This window comes from Pleurodeles waltl, chromosome 3_2, assembly GCF_031143425.1.
Source record: "Pleurodeles waltl isolate 20211129_DDA chromosome 3_2, aPleWal1.hap1.20221129, whole genome shotgun sequence".
NCBI lineage: Eukaryota > Metazoa > Chordata > Amphibia > Caudata > Salamandridae > Pleurodeles > Pleurodeles waltl.
Window position 1 is genome coordinate 188,454,082 of NC_090441.1, and position 25,960 is coordinate 188,480,041.

Genomic DNA, 25,960 nt, shown 5'->3' on the forward strand with positions numbered 1-25,960 from the left:
ATTAGTGAAGACTCAAAAATATAAATCCATGCTGCATAGGGTCAGCAAGTGAGGTGGAGAGTATATATCTCAAAGAGGTACCACTTCCCACAACAATTTGGCTACCTCAGGGATTTAGGTGGCAGATAAGCTTGAGAGTTTTGCTGGAAGCTGAAAAGACATTTGTCAGGTTCTCCTGGCAGTTCCTATGGGCTATTATGGCTATCATGGGTACTGGTTCTGCCTTTTTTTGGATATCATATGAAAGCTGTATATTCTTCTCTGAATTCTCATGTAAATTGTATGGGTATTCTATTAGAGGTTATTTGCATTAATCATTGGACAAGGCAAGGCTGTTCTTTATCTCTGCAGCTCTTTATTTAGAACCTTATATTCAGGTTTTGAGATTTTTAGCAACAGTCCTGTTGCTAACATAACATAAATTAGTGGTAAGGATCTTAGCATACACAGATGATGTAGCTATTATGTCTCCAGGCCTGTTAGAAGCCATTAATGCTATTGAGCAGACTGCTTTGCAGTTTAGTAGTATCCCGAGGCATAAGGTAAATCCGGCTAAAACCCCAATAGTCACTAATCTCTCTCCGACAGGTTGCAATTAGCATTGTGCATAAAATGAAATTAAACCATGAAGCTTTCTACTGCACTGTTTAAGAAATAGGATCGACTTAGACTTGGATTAATTAGAAGATGCAATTTAATGAAGAATATTTTTTTGCCCCAATATTTATATTTGATTAGGTCAATTCCCTTTCATTTTGCCAGAATATTTTTAAGAACGTAGAAGCCAGCAGAGGAAATTTTATGTGGTAGTATAAGAAGCCTCGATGTGCTATTCATTGTGGACAGTTAATTCCTAGTTTTGGCAGCATGTCTAGTCCAAATCTCCAGTGATATTCTGTGTACTCTCTTTTTTTCCACTTATCGGCAGCTATGGGTCGCCTCGAACTACATTTGCTAGGCCAGTTTCCGGATTATAAAATCTATGAACACGGTATACTGCAGCTGAAAGGCTTGGTTGAGATTACTTATTTTAAACTAGGTTTAAGACAGTGATAATATATTATGAGATATGGCAGGACATTAAGTCTATGTGTGATATTTTCACTTTTACTAACTTCTCCTGGCTACAATCCAAATTTCACCTCATTTGGGCATAAGTGTTATTTAAGGAGTTGGCAAGGTTTAGACCAAGCAATGCTGGGTCAGGTTGCTAGAGATGTTATCATAATACTGATTGAGGATCTGCAATTCCTCAACGTGCTTTTTTTGTTTTGTTTTGTTTTTTCTTTTAGTTATTCACAGCTGCATGACTTTGCACAGAAAGATTAACTTGACAACTAATGATTTTTTAAATTCCTTTACTAAGGTACCTCAATGGGGCTGGGGGGGGGGGTCTAAAAACCATTTTTTATCAAATATAAAGAACCTAATTTTGATCAGCTGGCTGTTACATGGACTAGGAATATGGGTGTAGCTATCTCTCAGAATGAAATTACATATAGCTTTCAACTAGCAGAATAAAACCTTGATGTCTCTAGACAGTTAATAATTTAAAATCAATGCTTTTTATTTTACTTCTTATAGACTGTTTATGTGAGGTCAGAGAGATTTTTCCAAGTGCTTACATTTCTACATCATTAAGGCAGACTCCGCCCATATCTTTACTACAGCTAACGGAAGTACAGTGGAACAGAAAGGTGAAGAGCGTATTGAAGACCGAGTGGGGAGGAGCTACCATGAGCGTGCAACAGAGGGAAAAGGAAGTGTTGGAAGACTGAGCAAACAGAAGCAGGACTGACTTAAAGTCCCTCACTTCCTTTACTTTTTTCATCAAAAAGATTCCAGTCATGTTTACCATGCCCGACTAGATTTGCAGACTTTAGATTCAAAACTGTTTTTAAACAACTGAAATCCTTCTGTCAGTGAAGCTCTCTGAGACTTGGAAAATTCAGTTCCATTTGAAAGTACCTTTTAAAACACAGATTAGCTCTACATTTTGAAAACTGCCCTTGAATCTTGCACATGGGAGGAAGAAGTTAAATGGTTATGAAGAATCCTTATTAAAGAACGTGAAGCTGGTGTCCGGTATGGCAATACAAGTTTTCCTAATTCAAGGAAAAAGTAACTTCTGAGTGGCGTTTCTCGTCAGCCAATGCTCAGTAGGAAGTGGCATCTAAAGGGGCCAAGCTAGAGCACTGAGAACCAGCAGTATAGCCAGTTCAGAGCACTGAAGGGTAAGATCACTAAAGACAAGACAGAATGGCTGCACACAGGCAGGCCAGATGAGGAAAGACTGAGGATACAACTGCCAGGAATAATGAGAGGTGCCAATAAAATCCTGTAGAGGAGATATATGGATGGATCGCGCTGAATCCAGACCAATAACAATCTAGAGTAATGCTGTCCATGGAGAGGGAACATCCGTCAAGTACAGTGACTGGTTTTGGGGCTATGCCTCATGCGAAGGGAGTAATGAAGTGTTGTTGGGCCCGTCAGAGGCTTTCTGACACACACATCATTGTGGGCATGAAGGTTTTCTGGTCAGATGAAAAGGATGCAGCCAGCCTTTGGTATACACACAGGGTGAAGCATTGGGTAATGGGACTCAACATGAATGGCACTGTTTACCCAAACCAATACACGGTATGACTGAGGACTCAACCAATATAGGGATATGAAACGAGCAGATCTATGTACTACGAATAAAAAAATTGAACATAAAGGAAGGATAATATATGGGATCACCATAAAGGAGAACCAGTTAATAATGTGTCTGTGACATATCTTAGATACTCTGGAGGTCAACCTCAATGCCTAGTGCTACCTGCATCTGCAAAAGACAGCCTCCTGTTTGTAATTCAATCTCATCGGTTATCCATTTTAGCTCCTACTGTGTTAGCGTAAGAACATGTAATGCGAAGGCAATAGTAAAGAGCACCGACCGCCTTCGAGGATTACTGCGCCACATACAATATACAAACCTTCAAGCCTGGGACTCTTTGCTAAAGGTAAATTGCTTTGTTGTGTTTTTTTCATTCAACCAACACAAGGGATAAAATGTTGGTCTCGGTGCACAGGACCATCAAAACAGGAACTTGTAGAACTCACTCACCTGGTGCTGGAGCTGCTGGCACTCGGGCTCTCTGCAGTCACATCATCCTTATTGGGGAGGACAAACCCTGCCAGATTCAAAAGGTCACTAATCATCTGCCCCTTGATATTCATGTCCAGAGGGGAGTTAGAGTGGAGGCTGTGGAGAAGCAACAGTCACATCAAATGAGTTCTGTATCCGTTTACCCTGTGATTAATCAAAGCATGGCCACTGCAGAAAACAGGCGTACATACCAAGCAGGCAGCAGTTACTGGCACAAAGGTATTTCCACAGCTCAGGAAAAGTATAAAGAAAGAAGCAGAACATTTTACACAATCATAGTGCATAAATGAAGGAGGGCTGATTTATTGTCTGTTTCTCTTGCCATTTTTGGATCATCGACATTTCAATACATTGATACCTTTCTCAAACCTTTTGTAGTCCAAACTCAGGCACACGTTTGTGATTCAATGGATATTATCAATAAAGTTAAAGGCTTACTATTTAATGAGTATAATCAGTTTTTGATGACTTGATATCAAAGCTCTTTATACCAATATTGCCCAGGATGAGGCTATAGAAGTGATTAGGTCTGTCTTTGATACTAGACTACCTCCGATGAACATCCCTACAGAATTAACTGCTTTAGCCACCCTCTGCTTGAAAAACTATTTTTTTATGTGCAAGGAGAACATGTATTTACAAACCAAGGGAGTGGCGATGGGGTGCAGCTTTGCACCGGAGATATCTAACCTGGTTATGGAGTTTTTTTTTGTTTGTTTGTTTTTTAAAGGAAATGGGTATTAGAAATCTTGAACCCCTTTAGAAATAACAGGATATTCTGATGATTTGGGAAGGCGATAGGACTGCCCTGTCAGCCTTTCGTGAATGGTTAAACCAACGTATGCTAAATTTCAGATTCACTATGCATCGCGATGCTAAGAAAATCAACTTCTTAGACCTTTGATCATGTCAAATGAAGGTTCTTTAGAAGAGAGCCTATCCAAGAAACCAACTGACCGTAACACTTTGTTGCATTTTTCTAGTGATCATCCTACAACTCTGAAAGAAAACTTACCTTATGGGCAGTTCCTTCGCATTAGGAGGAGCTGCACCAAAAAAGATGACTATTTTGAAACTGCTAACGAATTGGTGAAAAAACTAGTGAACAGAGGCTACCCAATAAAATTGGTAAAAGCAGCGTCCAAAAGGGCATGGTTCACACCTAGAGAAACTTTACTAACTCCCAGACAACGTATGGAAAATACTCCTTTGACTTGTGTTATTACATATAGTACTTAAGCGAACGAAGATTATTGGAAAAAACGGGAGTATCCTGACCCGATTGGGTATTCAGAAACCACAACTTGCTTTGAAGAAAGCACAGAACTTACGTGAACACATAGTCAAAGCTGCTTTTCCTGTGGAAAGGATAAAAGATCTTAGGATGATGCTTCAGCTCCCCCCTTTACAGAGCCATTATAAAAGTAAAAATTGCATGGCCTCCCAGTTTACGAGGGAAACTGAAGAACTAATGCTGAATGGACAAATGCACTATCAATCATGTTTTTCTAATTGGAACACCAAAAATATGGTTTACTGTATAAAATGCCCCTGCGAGTTAATATATATTGGACAAATGTCCCAGTTACTTAAAGCAAGAATTCTGCAACACAGACCAAGAATTAGATGTGCAATAAGAGGAGCGCCACTTGTGGAGCACTACAGTGAACTTAACCACAAGCCAGATGAGATCTGGTGGACAGTACTTCTGGGATTACATGCAAATCAAAGTGGACGATCTATATCGACTAGTCTGGGTAACATGGAAGCGAGATTTATTGAGGAATATGGAACAGCGCGACATGGCCTGAATGATTTGGATGAGATGTGGGCCCTGATCTAGATGTTTCATTTGTACGACAATGTTTATTTTTGACTATCTAACCAATATGTATGAGTGCACAATTTAATTAGCATGGTGAAGACCCTTTTATTTTTTACCTTTATGAATTGTTATAACAGTTTTTACATAACTAAGTCCTAGACCTCTAATAGGATGATTAGATGCACATGGGTGTACAAGATACCTCTCCTGTATTTTAAAATGATAGTTTACTTCCAAGACATGAGGGATCAGGTGGATATAGTTTTCACCACTAACGGACGTTATAACATTCTTCTCAAGTTTTGATGGCTAAGTGCTAAATCACAATACTATCTGTGTTAAATTACAGTATTAATTTTGTTTGGAACTAAAGTTTGTTGGACAAAGAGAAATTCTGGCATCTGCGAGTTGTTTGTAAAATAAGGCGACCAGATAGGTGTCCATTTGAAGATGGCCACCACTGATGATATGCAGACAAAGACAGATGGCTACCAGGTAGGATAGAGAAGAGATATTTAACTCTACTCTAAGATGGCCGCCATAAAGGAGTCTCGTTGGGATGAGAGTGTGCCGCGGTGGGAACCGACATGGGTGGAGGCCACTGACGGGGGGCTCAAATATACAAACGATCGGGGTCTGTCCCGGATAAGGTGGCACACATACAAATGCACCACGGAAGAGCCGCAATGTGACATCTATGCTTGATTGCAAGTAAGCTGTTAAAAGAATTAAGATTGGTAATATTGGAGCATTGGCTGTAACTTAGTGGAAAGCCAGGGTCTATATTTGATTTTGACTTTTTTTATTTTCTAGGGAGCAATCTGAATTTCACAGATTAATAGTTTATGACAGACCCTAGCTTATAAGGCATAGGCATACAGATGTGTATGTTTTGGCATGCTGGGCCCAGTGAGGCAGCACATGAGTAGACTGTACAAATTATTTATATATGGAATATAGCTACTGTGTAATAGGTCTGTCACCAAGGAGAGAGACTGATTATCACTCCCTTTTACATGTGAGCCACTATGGTACTGATGAGGTCTGTCTGTGGAGACACAAGTGTGTGTTTTTTTAGTTATATGGTTTTATTCATAAGTTTTAAATAGGATCTTTCACGGTGGATTTTTCATTAGTTTTGAGTTGTCCTTTTGGTAATTCGCTTTTTGTATTGAATAGGTACTTCTCTCTCTGATAGTCCTGATGAGGCCCATAATTAAAGGGGGCCGAAAAGCATCTACCTTTTACATTTAAGGAGAGGTTGTGAGGACTACTAAACACAACCTATAAGGAAACCTTAGGCTACACATCTTCAAGTATGAACATAAGTAGTGGTGGTGTGGAGATGTGTACATGATGCAACCATCTCTCTTATGTGGATTAACATTTTAAGTATTGTCTATAATCACATTTTTCTTTTTTGATAGGAGATGATTGAAGTATTATATGTATTATGAATGTTTTTTTTGTATTATATGTGTAATAATGTTTGCAGTATGTCCAAAATGGTGTATAGGCTATTTTTTCATTTGATTAAAACATAATGAATTGAGAAAGTGTAATCAAATTGCGGTTTCAATGACTGGTTTATAGTTTCATTTTGATATTGATGATTGTATTCTTCCCTACTATTATACCACTTGTTTTTGCTTTAACTTACCCAGGTATGTTGGGGTAAATAGGGTAGAACCCTTTCTTATCCAATCCTTTTACTAGTAAAGGCAGTCTACATTGGTCCAGTACCTCTTATAAGCAGAGTAGCCTTAATCAGAACTACTCTCCCGACTTACCCAAACTGACTCCCAGCCAAGAATTCAACAATAAGGTCCTTTCTGTGTCAGGATGGATACCCAAGAGTGGATGTGACAGAATGCTGTAAACCCACCTGTGACGGGGATTGACCATGGTGTATTCTATATCTTACTAGAGACTCACCTACCTAGAGGTGATTAACAACTAGGTTTTTGGTTCTGCAATGGACCCAGCATAGATAAGAGAAATGTGGACGATACCTCTCCAGTTCATGATATACACACAGAGCCCCTCAACCCTAGACTAATACCACCACTGCAAATACAGTAGCACTAGAATCAAGGAGGGCCTACCCTACACAAATAGCCAGGGACAACACAATCAAGAGGGAATCTCCACTTTGGACGATGAATCACTTCCCCCTATTTACTGCCACAGAAGTCTTCAAAGGATAGGATGGGATCACCTGAGCATCTTGATTCTACCTCAACTCAAGCAAAATATTTGCAGAGATACACAAGGAATTTAGACTCTTGTAGTCCCAATTCTTTCGCTAACTACAACTCAGAATCACCATACCCAGCTTCACTGATGAAGCCCCTGCCTATAATTCACTGGAGGCCAAAACCACTATCTCTTAATTACAGCTGATAGGCAGAATATCCACAATATACATAACGCTCATCATAAATGAGCCAGACCTGCTCGATACATTGAGGAAGGCAGGGGAAAGGGCTCTGGGACCTCTGGAAGATGAATGGTGGAGAACGAACTTTTGCACTAACGGTGCCTATAGACTGGCAATTTCAACAAGATATCATATAATACAATTCACATATTTACACAGGATTTATGTAACTCCACAGCAGTTGTGGCAAATGCAATGTCCTAACCTGCCTCAGATGCAAAATAAAGAGCGGAGCCTTTTGCCACAGGGTTTAGTTCTTTAGAATTATGGACCCTTTTTGAGCAGGTATGGTAGACAGATTCACCATTGCTCTGGGCTGCCCAACAGACCTGAATCCAAGCACGTCGCTCCTAAATATGCCTGAAAATGAGGGATACACACATGCCCCATTGAAGTGGAGTTGGTTGTGGGAAAGATATTGTCCAGAAACTGGAAGACATGCCAACCAGTATTTAGCAACAAAAGCCAGTTAAGACACAAGCAGTATTATGGAACAAGGATGCCCACAGAAACGTCAAAAGATTTGGGAAAATGGATAGAATATAGAGATGGGGAAAAATGATGAATATTTGAGACCTGCAATTTGCTTGTTACCTACAGTAACTTCACATCCTCCAAACAAGAACAAACATGAACCGATTTATAATTTGTAACAAATATTTTCAGAGCATTGCATACACTAGTGTTTGTTTTGAATATATAGTTTTCGTATTTTCTTTTGTCGTATTGCTACATATAAAAACGCCAATAAAAGATAATATAAAATATACAAGCTCTTTTGAAAAGGAAAAATATAGTAGCATTCTGGGATTATTGATCAGTTGTAGGAAGTTGGCTCTGTATGTGCTATTTCAAAGTAAGGAATAGCATGCACAGAGTCCAAGGGTTCCCCTTAGAGGTAAAATAGTGGTAAAAATAGATAATACTAATGCTCTATTTTGTGGTAGTGTGGTCGAGCAGTAGGCTTATCCAAGGAGTAGTGTTAAGCATTTGTTGTACATACACATAGACAATAAATGAGGTACACACACTCAGAGACAAATCCAGCCAATAGGTTTTGTTATAGAAAAATATCTTTTCTTAGTTTATTTTAAGAACCACAGGTTCAAATTTAACATGTAATATCTTGTTTGAAAGGTATTGCAGGTAAGTACATTAGGAACTTTGAATCATTTCAATTGCATGTATACTTTTCAAGTTATTCACAAATAGCTGTTTCAAAAGTGGACACTTAGTGCAATTTCCACAGTTCCTGGGGGAGGTAAGTTTTTGTTAGTTTTACCAGGTAAGTAAGACACTTACAGGGTTCAGTTCTTGGTCCAAGGTAGCCCACCGTTGGGGGTTCAGAGCAACCCCAAAGTCACCACACCAGCAGCTCAGGGCCGGTCAGGTGCAGAGTTCAAAGTGGTGCCCAAAACGCATAGGCTAGAATGGAGAGAAGGGGGTGCCCCGGTTCCGGTCTGCTGGCAGGTAAGTACCCGTGTCTTCGGAGGGCAGACCAGGGGGGTTTTGTAGGGCACCGGGGGGGACACAAGCCCACACAGAAATTTCACCCTCAGCAGCGCGGGGGCGGCCGGGTGCAGTGTAGAAACAAGCGTCGGGTTTGCAATGTTAGTTTATGAGAGATCAACGGATCTCTTCAGCACTGCAGGCAGGCAAGGGGGGGGCTTCCTCGGGGAAACCTCCACTTGGGCAAGGGAGAGGGACTCCTGGGGGTCACTTCTCCAGAGAAAGTCCGGTCCTTCAGGTCCTGGGGGCTGCGGGTGCAGGGTCTTTTCCAGGCGTCGGGACTTAGGTTTCAGAGAGTCGCGGTCAGGGGAAGCCTCGGGATTCCCTCTGCAGGCGGCGCTGTGGGGGCTCAGGGGGGACAGGTTTTGGTACTCACAGTCGGAGAGTAGTCCGGGGGTCCTCCCTGAGGTGTTGGTTCTCCACCAGCCGAGTCGGGGTCGCCGGGTGCAGTGTTGCAAGTCTCACGCTTCTTGCGGGGAGTTGCAGGGGTCTTTAAAGCTGCTCCTTGAAACAAAGTTGCAGTCTTTTTGGAGCAGGTCCGCTGTCCTCAGGAGTTTCTTGTCTTTTTCGAAGCAGGGCAGTCCTCAGAGGATTCAGAGGTCGCTGGTCCCTTGGAAGGCGTCGCTGGAGCAGAGTTCTTTGGAAGGCAGGAGACAGGCCGGTGAGTTTCTGGAGCCAAGGCAGTTGTCGTCTTCTGGTCTTCCTCTGCAGGGGTTTTCAGCTAGGCAGTCCTTCTGGTAGTTTGCAGGAATCTAATTTTCTAGGGTTCAGGGTAGCCCTTAAATACTAAATTTAAGGGCGTGTTTAGGTCTGGGGGGTTAGTAGCCAATGGCTACTAGCCCTGAGGGTGGGTACACCCTCTTTGTGCCTCCTCCCAAGGGGAGGGGGTCACAATCCTAACCCTATTGGGGGAATCCTCCATCTGCAAGATGGAGGATTTCTAAAAGTTAGAGTCACTTCAGCTCAGGACACCTTAGGGGCTGTCCTGACTGGCCAGTGACTCCTCCTTGTTGCTTTCTTTGTTCCCTCCAGCCTTGCCGCCAAAAGTGGGGGCCGTGGCCGGAGGGGGCGGGCAACTCCACTAAGCTGGAGTGCCCTGCTGGGCTGTGACAAAGGGGTGAGGCTTTGAGGCTCACCGCCAGGTGTTACAGCTCCTGCCTGGGGGAGGTGTTAGCATCTCCACCCAGTGCAGGCTTTGTTACTGGCCTCAGAGTGACAAAGGCACTCTCCCCATGGGGCCAGCAACATGTCTAGTGTGGCAGGCTGCTGGAACTAGTCAGCCTACACAGACAGTCGGTTAAGTTTCAGGGGGCACCTCTAAGGTGCCCTCTGGGGTGTATTTTGCAATAAAATGTACACTGGCATCAGTGTGCATTTATTGTGCTGAGAAGTTTGATACCAAACTTCCCAGTTTTCAGTGTAGCCATTATGGTGCTGTGGAGTTCGTGTTTGACAGACTCCCAGACCATATACTCTTATGGCTACCCTGCACTTACAATGTCTAAGGTTTTGTTTAGACACTGTAGGGGTACCATGCTCATGCACTGGTACCCTCACCTATGGTATAGTGCACCCTGCCTTAGGGCTGTAAGGCCTGCTAGAGGGGTGTCTTACCTATACTGCATAGGCAGTGAGAGGCTGGCATGGCACCCTGAGGGGAGTGCCATGTCGACTTACTCGTTTTTGTCCTCACTAGCACACACAAGCTGGCAAGCAGTGTGTCTGTGCTGAGTGAGAGGTCTCCAGGGTGGCATAAGACATGCTGCAGCCCTTAGAGACCTTCCTTGGCATCAGGGCCCTTGGTACTAGAAGTACCAGTTACAAGGGGCTTATCTGGATGCCAGGGTCTGCCAATTGTGGATACAAAAGTACAGGTTAGGGAAAGAACACTGGTGCTGGGGCCTGGTTAGCAGGCCTCAGCACACTTTCAATTGTAAACATAGCATCAGCAAAGGCAAAAAGTCAGGGGGCAACCATGCCAAGGAGGCATTTCCTTACATCAGTGAACAGAAAAAAATGGCTGAATGATGAGACTGGGTAAAGCATGCAGTTCCTAAAGAGGCATGGTGAGTTCTGCTCTCAACTCTATGCAGAGAACACTTTCTTAATTTACTTACCTGCATGTTGCTTCTTTTGCGTAGTGACATCATTGTATTGACTCATACATCACACATGAAGCAATCACCTCTACGCTTTCATCAAAATGTTTTTTAAATGAAGTCTGTATATATAAAGGGGATCGCACTTAAGTGGCAAAAGATTCTGCTATATATCAATTTCATTTAAGGACGATCCTTCAAAGATAACTATGTTGGAGCAAGAGACCTTGGTAACCACAAAAGCATTCTCATTAAGCAGGGATCAAGAAATATATCCTAAAAGGTGGGCATTCAGGCAAAGCAAATATGTGCCCACTGTTTTTTCAAACCTCCACTTGCTAAAGCACTAGCTTTCAACTCGGAATCGTCAAGGGTTAATGCATGTCCTACAATTGGTACACTTGAGACATGCACTACTTGAGACATTTTAAGTTAAATACTTCTGCTTTAGAAAGTGGTGTCACATAAAAATAGGCCTGTGCAAACACACACCTTTATGAGATCACAGATCCATCCCCAACTGAAATTCCAGTATCTAATGCACAGTGATAGACCTCACAGAATATAAGGTCTCAGGCTCTTATGTGCCATTCCAACTATCTGACCTTCATGAGCTATTAAACGTCAACCTGTTCAAACCAGTTCTTCGACTGCTGACATGCAGTGATAATGTAAGTTAATTTGTCACAGGGCCCACTCTGAATGCGCCAGGTCACCTGCTTTCAATATAGAGCCCAATGCCACATCTGTTGGTCTTTTAGGCCCGGTCTCAATTTAACAGGACAAATTCAATCCCATCTAATCTCACTAACAAAGCGGTTGTTGCAGTGGTGAAGGTATTAAATCCAGTTCACAGTAAGAAAACTAATCGAGTGATGCGCTACCTTGGTGATATGTTAACTTCCAGGATCCATGGCTTGAGATTTTCATCCAGCATGATATCGAAACCAAACAGCTCATGGCAGCAGTAGGGTCGTCGCAGATACATCTTTGCAAAACTATTCACATAGGGCTCAGACCTGTGAAAGCAAAGACATGGCTTCTTAGCGACAGGATAACAGGACTGCCTTTTCAGTGCTCCTTTATGAACAACAAATAAGTCATTTACCATTGGTAACGCGATGTCTCATATATACTCCAACTGCAGATTACTTACCTTGTGTATTTTAAGAGGCACCAGACAGGATCTGGAAAGTCTTACAATAGCTCCTGTGAGCGAGCAGGTGGAGACAGTTTTCAATCCTACCTCCCAGAATAACAATACGGAGGAGGATACAAGCACCACCTGGCACTAACATCAGTTCCTCTTTTATAACATTTTATTGGTTTTGATATGTAATGCATCAGTAATCTTAATTCTTCTTAACCAGACGTTCCTTCGATTTGGACCACTGGTTTATCCCTTCCTAGTTGCTCTTCATTCATCGCCAAACAAAGATGTCTAATCTTTATTCGGGGGACATTCCCGATTCACCATTACATACCTGAAATTACTACTATCTGGTCTCTTGTGACTGGAAAGTCCATTGTCTAAGTAATTTAGGATTTTTTTCCAGTTTGTCTCTATGACTGGGCAAGTCCTCCAGATGTGGGGTGTTGTGCCTTCTGATCCACAGCAGCTACCACATTTATCTCTTGTCTGAAGGTATACTCTAATTTACCAGGCGATTGTGTACCAGTTGTATCTGAATTTCAACTAGAATTCCCTTCCTTGTAAATGGCAGATTATTTTCAATATAGGACATCATAATTTTTCCCAGCCTTCAATCACTATTTCTTTACCAGTCATCTCTGCCATCTGGTTCATAAATGACCTTCCTGGTTTTAACACTGCATAGTGTTGGTTAATAAGTCTTTGGTGGAGTCATGTCTTTGGAGTAATTTCTCAAATAGGGCTAATTCTCTGGTCCCTGATGCATTACTCGCAGGACCAAGTAGCCTATACCCAACTGTAAGTATCTCATTCCTTCCCTTTCCCCCCCACTCTAAATTCTTTTTGGCACACATCAATTGACTTAATTTCGGAAAAGGTATTTTGGTATTTTACAGTCAATTATCAAACTGTTGCTTGAAGAGCATGTATCAAGTCAGAATTATGATGTATTGGGGTAAATGGGGAGTGGAAAGACAGTATGCACTTAATTCAGGGCAGGTCATCCCAGACTTTTATAAGCGGCATGTGATGTTGTAAATAAATGCAACTTTGGAGATCTGCCTTGCCCAGGCAACCAGTAAGTATTAAGGTTGTCTATCAAACAATACCAACACCATATGTGGCCTGTGCTTTCAGTTTCCTAGAGAACAGTTCAAATGTTAACATCAGCTGGGCTGCCAAAAAATATTTGCATCTTGTGTACTCAAACCTATTTTCCTCAATGCCAGTGATTGCCTTGGTTTGAGATTGTGGCTTATAAAATGTTTGCAATCCTTTTGTAGTTGGTTCCTGCAGCCTGGGCTTTTAACTTCTGAAGTCCTGGTGCCATTTGGCAAAGACCTAACTGAGTACCACATGGCGGTCTTGTCCAAGCCTTGCTCAACCCCACCAGGGAGTTGCACTATTCCAAGATGACACAGAACTGCACAAGGTAAGCAAACTTTTCTAGTGCAGCGTCCTATTTATGAAAGAGGCACAGTACAGGCTTCTATAAACAAAGTCATTACAAATACTAGTTCCCCAGAGAAATCACCATTGAAATTACTAGCATTGAAGAGTCCCACACACTTGCGGGATTCACCGAACACACATTAAAAAAAAAATATTGTGGACTAATTCTTGAAGGCCTCCTTGAAGTAACCATGAGGTTCTTAAGAATAGAAGGTTCTGTACTTTATTAAAAAATAAACATCTGAAAATTCATTGGTTGATAAACTGTCAGACTTTTTTTTTTTTTAAATAAAGTACAGAATCCTTTCATCTTGAGAACCATATGATTATTTCACATATGACCTGAGATTGTGTCCATTGAAGCCTGAGCTGCTTCTGCTGCACAATATGTACCTCCACTCTGAGGCAGTGGACACCTTTGTCACAAAGGCAGTGAGAAGCGCCCTTGCACCCACTAGAAAGTAACGTGATGTTGGCATCTTGCCAACCAGAAACCCTCCATTAGTGCAGCCTGAAGATTCCTTATGGGACCCAGTAAACCCCAAAGACCTATAAGGCCGACTCACACCAAGAAACATGCCAAACGTAAACGAGAAACTTTGAGGACAAATCTGACAGGCTTACACAGCTTTCAGAATCTAGGTTTACCCTAGATCCATTCCAAGAGCCTAAGGCAGCTGTTCTAGCTACCCTCTCTCTTTCATCCCTTTACGTCCCCACACATGCCCAACATAGTTTGGGACACACGATTCCCAAGGGGATTCTGACAAGGAACCTACTGATTCTAGACAGTGGAGTCCAGTCTCAGGCTCAAAGTGCCAAGAAAATGAGAACCCCCACCCCCAATAAGAAAAGGTGGTTCGACAAGACCCAGGTGATGTCTCACCTGCAAGGAGACGTGGTGGCAACTTGGGAAACTGTTAGACAATGTGGTAAAAAGGAACATTACATGCAGACTACCCTGTGTCACATTGGAGGGGAAGGTTGCCCAAACCCCTGTGACCGATGGTTCCGTGGCTTACCATCTCAGCCAATTTTTTCCAGGATTCAAGGGCATAGATAAGTCCTGGTGTTCATGCCAGGGCAAACACCTAGACGGTCCTCCAACAAAAAATCTTGTTATGGTGGAGGAGGCCAATGAGTCAGGAATGCTTATTCCACTGGAGATCCTTTACACTGAAAGGTGTAGCTCCCTCAAACTTGGTGATCTTGCCAACTTCAGATGTGTCCTGTAACCGAAGCGTGCCTTTTTGGGGAACCTTTCCTTCAGGAAATTTGTATCCAGTTTTGCTTCCCTGGATAAACCCCAAGTGTCTATTAAAAGGATCTGTGGCTCCCAGATTTTTGGCAGAGCTGGGCTAGACAGAAGGTGTACTTCCAGCCAATAGCAATACCAAAGCTCTCACAGATGTCAGTGGCAAGATCCATTATGCTTTGAAGAATTCTTTACATCCAGAGGTAATTTCAGATGCAGAATATGTTGGAGATCACTTAGGGAGCTGAATCGTCCAATAAGTGGATTCAAGGAGTATATGCTCCCTTCTTACTGTGAAAAGTAGGTGGAAGGTTAGCTGAATTGAATGATTTGCCCAGATAACAGTGACACTCAATAGTTATCTTGAAACCCCAATGCCTCCAGATAGACCAAAAAGACTGCAGTCCAAGAGAGCAATTTCACCTGTCAGGATCCAACCACTGGGTTTTGTCAGCAATCTGTTTCTGGCCAAGGAGGACATGGATCAATGAGCAGTCAAAAATGTGCAGGAATTCACCACACCATAGTGTTTCATATAAACGTACAGCTGGTGGTAGAGTTCCTCAGAGAAAGAAAGATTCATGTTGTTTATCTAGGTTGCATAGCTCATGTATTAGTCTGCAACCACCCCGCTTTGGCAACTTCAAATCAGTGACACTCCTACAAGGCCTGGCCTTTGTAATCAATGATAAAAATTGGATCTAAATCCCAGTCAGTACACAACCTTCCTGGGACTGGTCATAGAATAGGTTCAAGCAAAACAAACTCCTGGAGAGGAAGATCTCATCAGACAAGACCCGAGGAGGACCCTGACAAAACCCAAGATTTTGCCAAGATATGTAGCAAGGGCAGTGGGGCTGCTGGCTTAATTCTTTCAAGCCTTTTTCAGGGGCCCACTGCACTACAGGACATAGCAATGGCTGAAGGCAATGCAACACAGGACAAGCTTAACCTACATAGAACCGTTTCCAGTTGCAGAGGAAGCACAGGAAGAAATACAATTGTAGCTGTATCATATGGTCACCTGGAATGGAAAGTGATTTTCACATCGCTCCCAGATTTGGGGCAAGATGTATTACCTTTTGTTTTGCGACTCACAATTTGCGATTTGTTTGCGAGTCGCAAAATAAAATGTACAACAGTGTTAACCAAACTGTTAGCAATTCCCAAATGGGTCACATAGGACCTGCCTCAATATTCACGTGGCAATTTGCTATCCATTTGGGAATGGACGCACTCACAGGGATGCTGGCCTGCTGTGTCAGCAGACCACCATGTCTGTGACTGCTTATGCATTTCCAAAATAAAAATGAAAAGTTTTCTATTCATTTTTTCCCCAGAGTAGGGTCTGCTCTGAAAAAACATTTTTACTACCATTCACAAAGGGAAAGGGGTCCCATGGGGACCCCTTCCCGTTTGCGAATGGGTTAACACCAGTTTGAGATTAGTGTGAACTGTGATTGTTTTGCGACCGCAATCATGCTCACAAAACAATCATACGTGTGCCTGCGAGTCGCACTTAGGAATAGACTCTCCTAGAACGCCCCTTCCTAACAGCATATCACAGTCCCTATTTTGCGAGTCGGTAACAGGATACCTACTCGCAAAATAAGGATGGCACATTGTACAAGGCAATTTTCAGCAATAATTTTCACTGTGACCCATCCTTACACACACGGTCTTTGCAACCAGCACCGCACAGGCTTCAATCGTCCTGCACGGCACTCCACTCACAACTATATCCTCAGCAAACGGGGCTGCTGGCTGCAATCGGCACACGGGCAACAACCAATCGGTGCAACAGCCGTCTCCTACAAACAGGAATCCACTCGACTGGGCTACCAGCTGGCCCTGCTCCCTCCAACGCTCTCCTCTCCCTCCCAGGGAACACTGGTCTTGGCAAGCAGGCAGGCGCTGGTGCTCCAGACTCCAAAGCAGGGGGTCTTGGTTTTCCGGGGAGATTGCCCCTCACCCAGCAGAGAGATTAATAGGCCTTGGCTTCCCAGTCCTGGTCACAGGCACAAGTCTTGTAGAGTTTTCCACTCCTCGCACAGCTTGCCTGGCTGCTTGGAAAAATAAAAATTTTGGGGTCTCAACCTCACCATCTTATAGTTAATTTCCAGCCAACAAAATGTGATTTAAGGTGAGAGTCTTTTTAAGTTTTTATGTTGGGGTTCTGCTTATTTGGAAGTACACCCTTGTCTCCCTCTTCCTCTTGAAAGGCTGCCTGTCACAGCAGGAGAGACTCCAAAGCTGATATTCCTACAACACAGGCCACGGGAGTGTCTGGATGTCAGCCACAGTGATATGTCCTGACAGCCCTACTCTTCGTGGTTCTCTTATCAGCCCCATCTTCCTTCTGAGATGTGTCCAGTCCCTTGTGATCTCACCGAATCAAGGAGCACCCTTTGAAGTGTATAGGTGGTACCTCGTGGTACCTCGTTCTACCTCCTCCAGTGTGTCCCTCCCAGCTCGCATAAATGCAGCAACCCAGAAATGTGTATTGGGGGATGCCTCTACCTCATCATGTCTTCACAAAATGGAACCCAGTGTCCTCCATGTAATGGACAATTAAAAGCACAATTGCACTCAGTGTATACACTTAGTACACACACTAACCAGTACGGTTACCTTCATGCATTCTGTTATCCTAGGCACACATACAATCAGCACACATTCACTATGCGTGTGCTGCTCAGTACTGCATCCTCTCTGTATTGTGTCATGATGTGCCACTTGCAAGAACACACTGCTATCACACATTCACCATGCACGCTTCGCATAACACTTTTCCCTTCATGTGTTATATTTCTTGCAAGTACACATCCACCCAGAACACTCATTCATCACGCATACACTGCTCAGAACTACATCCATCATGTAATGTACTCCTCACAAGTATACCTACACACAATATATGCACTCCCCATGCACACACTGCTCAGCACTTCTCTATACCTGTATTGCACCCTTCCCAGGCACACACACATCCAGCGCAGTCTCACCACTCCTTCGCAGAGTAACCACTCCTGCGCTCCGCAGTGCTTTACATCTAACTGATGCAGGTCAAGGGTAAATTAAGCATACAGAAGGGGAGCTTTAATACACTGAGCTGGTAGGTCTCACTCCAGTGACAGTTTAAGAAGGACCTGCTTAACTCCTGGTGAAGGCAGTAGCCTTCCACCACTATTAAAATAGTGCTTTGGTCTCCCCTCACGGTCCAACAAGACCGCAATCCGTGAGACAGGCCTATGTCATGGCGACATGCATGATCCGTGTTTTTCTAGGACAACAAAAAATCAGCATTAGGTACCCAGACAACAGTACTGTTAGAGACGCAGGGCATGGGTACACGTCCATTACCATGCAGACAACTATTCTGTCCCAACAGTCTCTAACACAGTTTGAACCACTTGCATTTTGGAGATCACAATAAGGTGGGAGCAAGTGGTCTGCCTCCACATCACTGTCTTGATCATGAGGTACATGCACAAGACCTTTTAGAGAACCAGAGTCAAAGGAGGCCTCCATCCTCCCGAAACATTGCTGGCAAGCCAAAGGAGCAGAAGATCATCTCGCCAACTGAGATTGGGTTATTTTGATCATGTAGAGTGGAACAGGGTGCGCCTAGCATGCTGACTTTGGAGAAGAGTGTGACCCATACTGGCGACTCGGGAGCCAAGGGTGGCACTAAAGAAAATATCCAGCAGAGCTAGCATTAAAGGAGTTAAAGCATGCTGTACTGCCAGAGGGGCTACAGGCTGATGCAGAGACAATCTACCTCGTATAGACACACTTGTAGAAATCCAACTGGAGAACCAAGAGGAGAGGCAGAGAATTCTAGAGCCATTATAAAGAGCTGCATGTAGGATAGCCTTTTTAAAGGCTGTTTTTTGCTGCAGGGTGTGCAATGGCACATGTAACTAAGGGAAGATTAGCTCCAAAACCAGAACCAGATCAGAGTTTGATATCAAAGCTAGCTTGAGTGAATTCTTTAAAGTACAGACTCTTCCTGGAGGGGAAGAGGTGAGAAGTCAAAGAGCTTTGCTTGACTTTATGCATCGTTTTTTCGACTTCTCCCAAGATTTTGTTTTAGACTTACCTGATTAGGTTGAACAGACCATGGAACGGCACCTCAACTTGTACTCAGAAAAAGTTGAGCTTGTTCCTCCCGGATGACTTTCAGCTGCATGAGGAGTGTGCAGGATTCCGAGTTGGGCTTGCTGCCTCAGCAAAGACAGACCTCATAACATAACAAATCTTAAGTAAAGAACTATTAAACTGTGTGTATGATGGGTGGGTGGATGGAGACGCAGGAGATGAAAAGGATGAGCTGGTGTCAGTGCGCAGGGGTGATGCCTACATCTAGCTCTGTGTTGCCATGTCTGGAGGAGAGATGGAGGCCGATGTGCCACCTACTGGCACTCAGGAGCTACTGAAATTATTTCCAGATCCAGTTTGGTGCATGGAATGATTCACAAGGTGAGGAATCTGTGACTAAAAAGTAGCCATTGGAAACATCTTTCACGATGGTACTCTGTAGCTTAAGCAAAAGCACCATTTGACATTTAAAGATAGCTTGGTGAATTAACTCTCCGCTACCATCCAGAAGGATTTGAGTATCATGAAGTTAAGTTCCCGGAAGGCACCCTCAGCCTTTCATTCCTTCCCAGGGTGACAAACTGATGCATTAACCTTGGAAATAGTAATATCTTATTTACAGTGTTTAGAAACTGAAGCAGTGCACTATGGAGAACTGTAGAGGTGCGCTTTGAAAATCTGTACAAGGCCGTATATAGAACTACAAAAGAAAATTCGTTTTGTGGCATTTGAGCAACACATTTTGAAAAAAAGTATATTTTAACTTCTATTTTCCATCTTTTATGATATACATAACTGGGTAATGACAAATCCGTGATTGAAAACATTTAGCATGGTAGATAAAAACATGCAGTCAGTGTTAAGGTGCTGCATAGCAGTGGTGAGCTAGAGGGAAGACTAAATGTATGAGAAAATGTTTTTAGCTGCTTAGGGATTGGTACTTAAGTTTATACTTATGAGGGCGGCTGGAGAGTTTCAGACACTTTACTGGATAGAAGTGGGGCAAGCCCTACGGAAGTATCAGTATCCATCAGACAAAGGATACTATCTGCCTCAGCAGTTCAGTCCTTCATCATTCTAATGACGAAAAGTAAACACCACTAACAACTTACACACTAAAAAAATCCATTCCTTATTATGTATTCTAAGCCCTATGTACGGTCAAGACAATGTAATCTTGTAATATCGTGGAACAGAAAACTATGATTTTCCCATAATGTGATTTTTGTTGTAACAACGGTAAAACGTTCTGGTGTCACCCAGATGAGGTCCGTGCTATACAGGACTTAAATAAATAATCTTTCTTCATTGGTCTCTTCAAGAAAAGCTGAGAGAATTGGTCCCTCTGATTTTGGACAATAGGTTGCCCTGAACAAACTTAGGTTGTTAAGGTTCAAGTTTCCGTTCTGAAAACAATTTCTGGAGTTTTTCCAAGTCATGAATAGTACAGGGTGACTAAGTCAATTAAGACTGCATTTGGTGCTATCTTATAACTTGTACCAATGGGGACATATAGACATGAAAGGAAAATGGGGGCGCATCCCCAGGGAATGGCACAAATAGTGTTTTGTCAAAGACACTGGTAATCGGGTAAGGAAAGTTTGATTTTAATGGGAACGAGGGAACCCACAATCCAAGTCTGAGCAGAGTGGATATCCACAGCTGCCCAGTGTTTAGAAGGGTGATAGGTCTGGATGTGACTGTGGGTAGGAGAAATGATTCTGGGAAGGGAGTGATTTGTTGAATTCTCAAGCGGATACAGCTAGTCTTGTGACCAAAGAAACTTTAAAATGTAAACCTGAGACAAGTGGTGACATTTCTACAGGCTTTAAAGAAGCCTGACTGCCATGTTCTGAACAGCCATGCAATTTACGAAATCCCCTAGAAGGCAAACCTAAGTGGAAAAAACATTAACATAATTTATACTTGATAGAATTTCTGCTCCCACACCAGTTGGAAGGATCTTTCTTAAAAGCGTTCTCTGGTAGAAACTTAAGTGTTCCCCGTCCCATATAAGTAACTCCTCATCAAAGCAAAATGTAAGGCTTTTAACCTGATTTAGGAACAGGGAGCTCATCTTAGCCAAAAGGCAGGGTACCGCAGACTCTGCTGGTCGAGAATTAAGACTTCCATCTTGTTTGCACAGAGTTTCAGTATGTTTCTACTATTCTAGACCTCAACAGCAGAAAGATAAAAATGGAGAGCATGCCGACGCTCTTACGGAGGCATCATTAGCTGGCTATCTATCTCCAGCATGACAGAGGGCCTGATTATGAGTTTGACGGATGGGTTACTCTGTCACAAATGTCATGGATATCCCATCTGCCGTGTTATGATTCACACAGGCTATAATGGGATTGTAATACGGCGAACGTCACAAACGTGACGGAGTAACCTCTCTGCCAAACTCTTAATCAGGCCCAGAGTCTTCCCCCAAAAGACCTTATGATGCCAGTCAGCAGTTGTATACACAGAGAGGAGATTCACTCCACCAGAGAGAAAGGTTAAAAACACGGAATGGGCCCATTCCTACAGACTAGTATTCACCAAACAGCAGATTAACATTGCGTAGTCTAGTGCATCAAATGTGGCAGGCAGATCCAAAATAAGGTTGACAGTCATTGAAGTGCATCCTAAGATTATATTACATGATTAGTAATGTAGTTCCCAGCCTCCTTTGAGAATGAAAGCCATTTGCACAAAGCCCGGGATATCGTAGGACACAAGATGGTGTGCAAGTCAATGTGCCAAGTATTTTTCCCTGATTTTAGTAACTGCAGGCATGCGACAGAGAAACTTGCCTACAGATGAAGTATTCTATCCAGCACTATACAAGAAGGACAAAGTTTTCATCAGGGCATGTATCATCTAGGGTTTATGATTTAACCAATCACAACAGAAGATAGACCTCACATTCAGCGGTCTGCAGGAAAATGTACTAAATAGGTTCCACCAGATTCATCAGCAACTAACAAATAACGCCAAGTTACCAGACTCCGCTTTAAAACTATGACACGCTGAGGAGGCTCCGTGGACCCAACAGATTTCACACTAAAATCTGATTGACTAGCACCAGATCAACAAGGATGTGGTGGCAACCGTTTTAGCACGGAGTTCTGAGTCCTACAAAAATATTAAAGGAAGGGGACTGTGCGGGGTCCCTGCTTGGGACCAAAACCATATTCTTTTTTAAATTTTGCAGCAACATTTAAAAAAAGCACAGAAGTTACAGAAGTTACTAGAACTCGAGCTCCTGCCATGCACAGTTTTCTCATCAATAATTTTATTGCAAATGTTGCAGTGATATGATCAAATATGTCACAGTTTTGTAATATGTGGGATAATAAGCAGTGCATGACGGGGGAACGAGTTGCAGTTACCTTAGGGCACTTGAGATAACTAACTGGTGAGTGAGTGGTTTTGTAGTTTTAAAATGTTATGTCTGCGACCAACTACAACGTTACTTTAACCTTTGGTTGTTCAGTGAATATATAATGTTCACTGAAAAAAACATTTTACAGGGACATCACAGTTAGGAAAAATAATTTTTTTTAAAAACAGAAATTCACGTTTAAAAAATAAAATAAAAAAAATACAAAAACAAAGGTTACAAGGATGCTATAGTTAGGCTCCCATTTTAAACATACGAAATCAAAGAGAATCACATGTTATAGTTAGAGCTATGTCAAGTAACTATAACTCGCGCCGCCGCCAAGCAGAGGTTTTGTCAAAACGTTTACTGCAAATATTATATTAATATTATCAATGATGTTATCAAAGATGTCATGAGTGCCATCATTTGTGAGGTAATCAGCAGTGCATGATGAGGGTGCTTTTTTTTAATAAAAAAAATTCCACAAATTAGCAACGTCGTCGTAATTTGGCATCAACGTTTTTTTTTTTTTTTTTTTTTTTCCCACACTTTATGGGACTAGGCTCAAGCCAAATCCCAAAATGGCTGCCAACACTTCCTGTTTGAAGTGTTGGCAGCCAATCAGAGCTGTATATTTCTCTGCACAAGCTCATCTTTTTTCCCCAAATCATCGCAAGGGATCAGTGTCCCTACATATACAAATTTATTTTCCCATTAATTTTCCAAAAATTACACTAAATAAGCAAAAGCATAATCTGCGTACCGAAAGCTATCTTTTTGCCAAATTTGGTGTAATTCCTTCCAGCGGTTCGGTCTTTAGTCCCGTCTAAAGGTCCTATGGGAGTTAACATGGGAAATGCAATTTCTTTTTTTTTAACCCCTCCCCCCTTTTTCTCGGCCCCCACTTGACAGATCACCCAGAAGCTTTCTGTACTCATCAAGAATCACTGGGCCGCTTTTTTTTTTTTTTATTGTGTCAAGATTCAAACAGTTCCAAAGATCTAGGCGAGTCAAAAAACGATTTTTCTATGAAACACTGTCCTAACTATATTTACCTAGGTAATATATATACATACAGATATATACATACACACAAACACACATATACATACACATTTCTGAAGGGCGTTCCAGTCCCCGTGATTAGAGCTGCATTCCAGGTGCTCTCTAATGGAAGCTACGTGCTTCTTAACAGTGAGATGTTATGGATTGCGAGCCGGAATTGGTTACGTCGTTTCGGTCCCCCAAATTGTGACCTGTTGTGGGAATGTTTTTTCCCTCTACACAACAGTCGAAAGTACCAGATATTTGGCCTCACATTGCTATTTCAAATGGGAATTTTGACAAGTTGAGCAGACTAAAGGCTTTGTTTCAAAAACATGTGGCGCTGACATCTGAATGAATGCTCCAAGTCGCGAAGTTATCTGCAGAAATACAGTTCCTTATAAATACAAACTTTGAGACACTTTAATGACCTTGTGGGAAGACTTTTTTAGGCATCTAGTACTTCTGGGATTGTACATGTTTTTAAGGCTGCTGGTTCTGGTTTAGTTCACCCCTTCTCCTCTATATTTGGCTTAATACCTTCAGCCATACACTCAATATTTCTGAGTATTTTCGGGGGATTTCCGATTACTTTGGCTATAATAGGTGGCATCTTGCTGATGCTGTTTTTATATTTGCAATGTCTGTCCCATTGCAACAAGGAGGACTGAAAGCACTTCCACCGGCGCAACTGTGTTGTGAACGCAAGATGTAGTATTTCGGAGCACCACGTCTGGAAGAACTGGAGCGCAACTGGTCTCTGTCATTCAGACCGGTTTTGGATGGTCTGTAACCCATGTTTCGATGCCTCTGGTGACTTTTCAAATGTGCACTGAAAGTTTCTTTTTACGTGGCGCTTACTTTCATTGGACGCTGATCTGTTGATGCTCTCGCTGAAGGCCCATTAACCAGACATGTGCGGTGAGGGTGCATTGGCTACGGGAGGCCATCTATGAGCTGCCCTTCGTGGATCATGCAGGTCTTGCTTCAACATTGAGCACTACACTGAATGCTGCTGCCTCAGCTGGAGCTCAGACTGTGGAACGAGCGCTCTATGGTTTTCCTTGGCACCGATTTGGCCACATTACCACCTGCCAAAGTGGAACATTTACTTGCTTCAATTTTCGCGGGTGTAATTGGAGATTTTAAAAATGACAATGACTTAACTTTGGTTTTGTCGTCACTGCTAAAACTTTTAAATTGCCCCCATCTAATATTTCACATGCTCAATTGTGTTCTAACTTGTCACAATTGACGTTTCTGTATTTATGTGTTAAAGCATTGCATTTTAGTTGTTTTAATCAGGAACTAGGCTGCTTTATCACTTCTGACCCGTCAAGGGGAGGGTGTTGTATAGCCATTTTGGTGATGTCTCGGGGCACGTTATTTTAGCAACTAGGCCTGGTGCTTTTGCCCTTTAGCATAGTGACATTTTATTCTGCTTCATTTTATTATTTTTAAATCTGCCACATTCGTGGTGGTGTTTTATTGTCTTTATCTAGTTGTTCTTTCGCCTAGGAATGCATTACATTTCTATGCACAATATTCTTTTCACTCTGCTTTCCTCAAGGCTGCAGCGAGATAGGATTGTCAGCACAAGTGGAACACTGTATCTCTAATGTTCACAGAAACACACGTATCCTTACATAGGGACATTTCTCAGAAAACATTTTTTATAAAACATTTTCCCTGTCCTATACACGTTAGAGAGAAGTTCCAGCTAGATTATCACAACTGCATGCTAATTGACTTTGTTACAGCTGCTTGCTGAGACTACCAGTTCCCTGGCCCACCTGGGGCTGGTGTCTCTATACACAACAGGGTTCCTTGCTCAGGTATGGGGGATGATGGCTTCCCAGGGGAGAATCCTGAAGGGCGGATTAGGGCTTACCCTGCTGTGCTCTAACAGAGCTTAGGTAGGAATCGCATATAGTGTGCATAGTAACAGTACGGTGGGACGTTTCCTGTGTTTCACTTTCCTTGTCACCATTTCGTTTCTAGTATGTTTCATCATTCTAATTATTGCATTTCATGTTATTTTAGCCAAGCCGCAGCTGATTCAATAAACTTTATTGAACCATTTCCTGCCTCTGTTTCTTTTTGCATGTGTAAGACTAATGTAAGTGAGAGAAAAGGATGAGATCTGATCCACCACGATTTCCCTGAGAAGTCATTATGACATGCGCACAGTTGCCACAAATCATCCCTGCTCTTGGGCGGAGATGAGGTGCTGCTAGCTGGCCGAAAACAGATTAGGCCGATAGTTGTCACATGGTGTGGGATTGGGCTCAGTTCCCCACAATTCTGGTGATGCTGCCACCCGAATCCAGCAGCCTCATTAGGATAATGAGAGCCCTCGCGACATGGCACAGAAATAGCACAATGCCCATACACAATTATTATTGTGCATTTTTAAGTCATATAGTGCACTGTTTACAAATCATTAAGTACGGGGTAGGAGTACTCTAAGCTGAACAAGGTAAAGGCTAGGTGCACCCACGTCAGGTGGGTTGCAGACGTAGGCCACAGATCAGGCCCTGCAGCCAACCCCCACT

General features: G+C 42.6%; 1 protein-coding gene across 2 annotated transcripts in view; it reads right to left on the reverse strand.

The window, feature by feature from the left end:
* TTLL4 (tubulin tyrosine ligase like 4) overlaps nt 1-25,960 on the reverse strand; it is a 322,322-nt gene that overhangs the window by 60,824 nt on the left and 235,538 nt on the right. For both annotated transcript variants that reach the window (XM_069227141.1, XM_069227142.1), the window contains exons 14-15: nt 11,912-12,046; nt 3,113-3,250 (exon numbers count right to left, since the gene is read on the reverse strand). In XM_069227141.1, the coding sequence (XP_069083242.1) occupies nt 3,113-3,250; nt 11,912-12,046 (273 nt within the window). The remainder of the gene's footprint in view (nt 1-3,112; nt 3,251-11,911; nt 12,047-25,960) is intronic.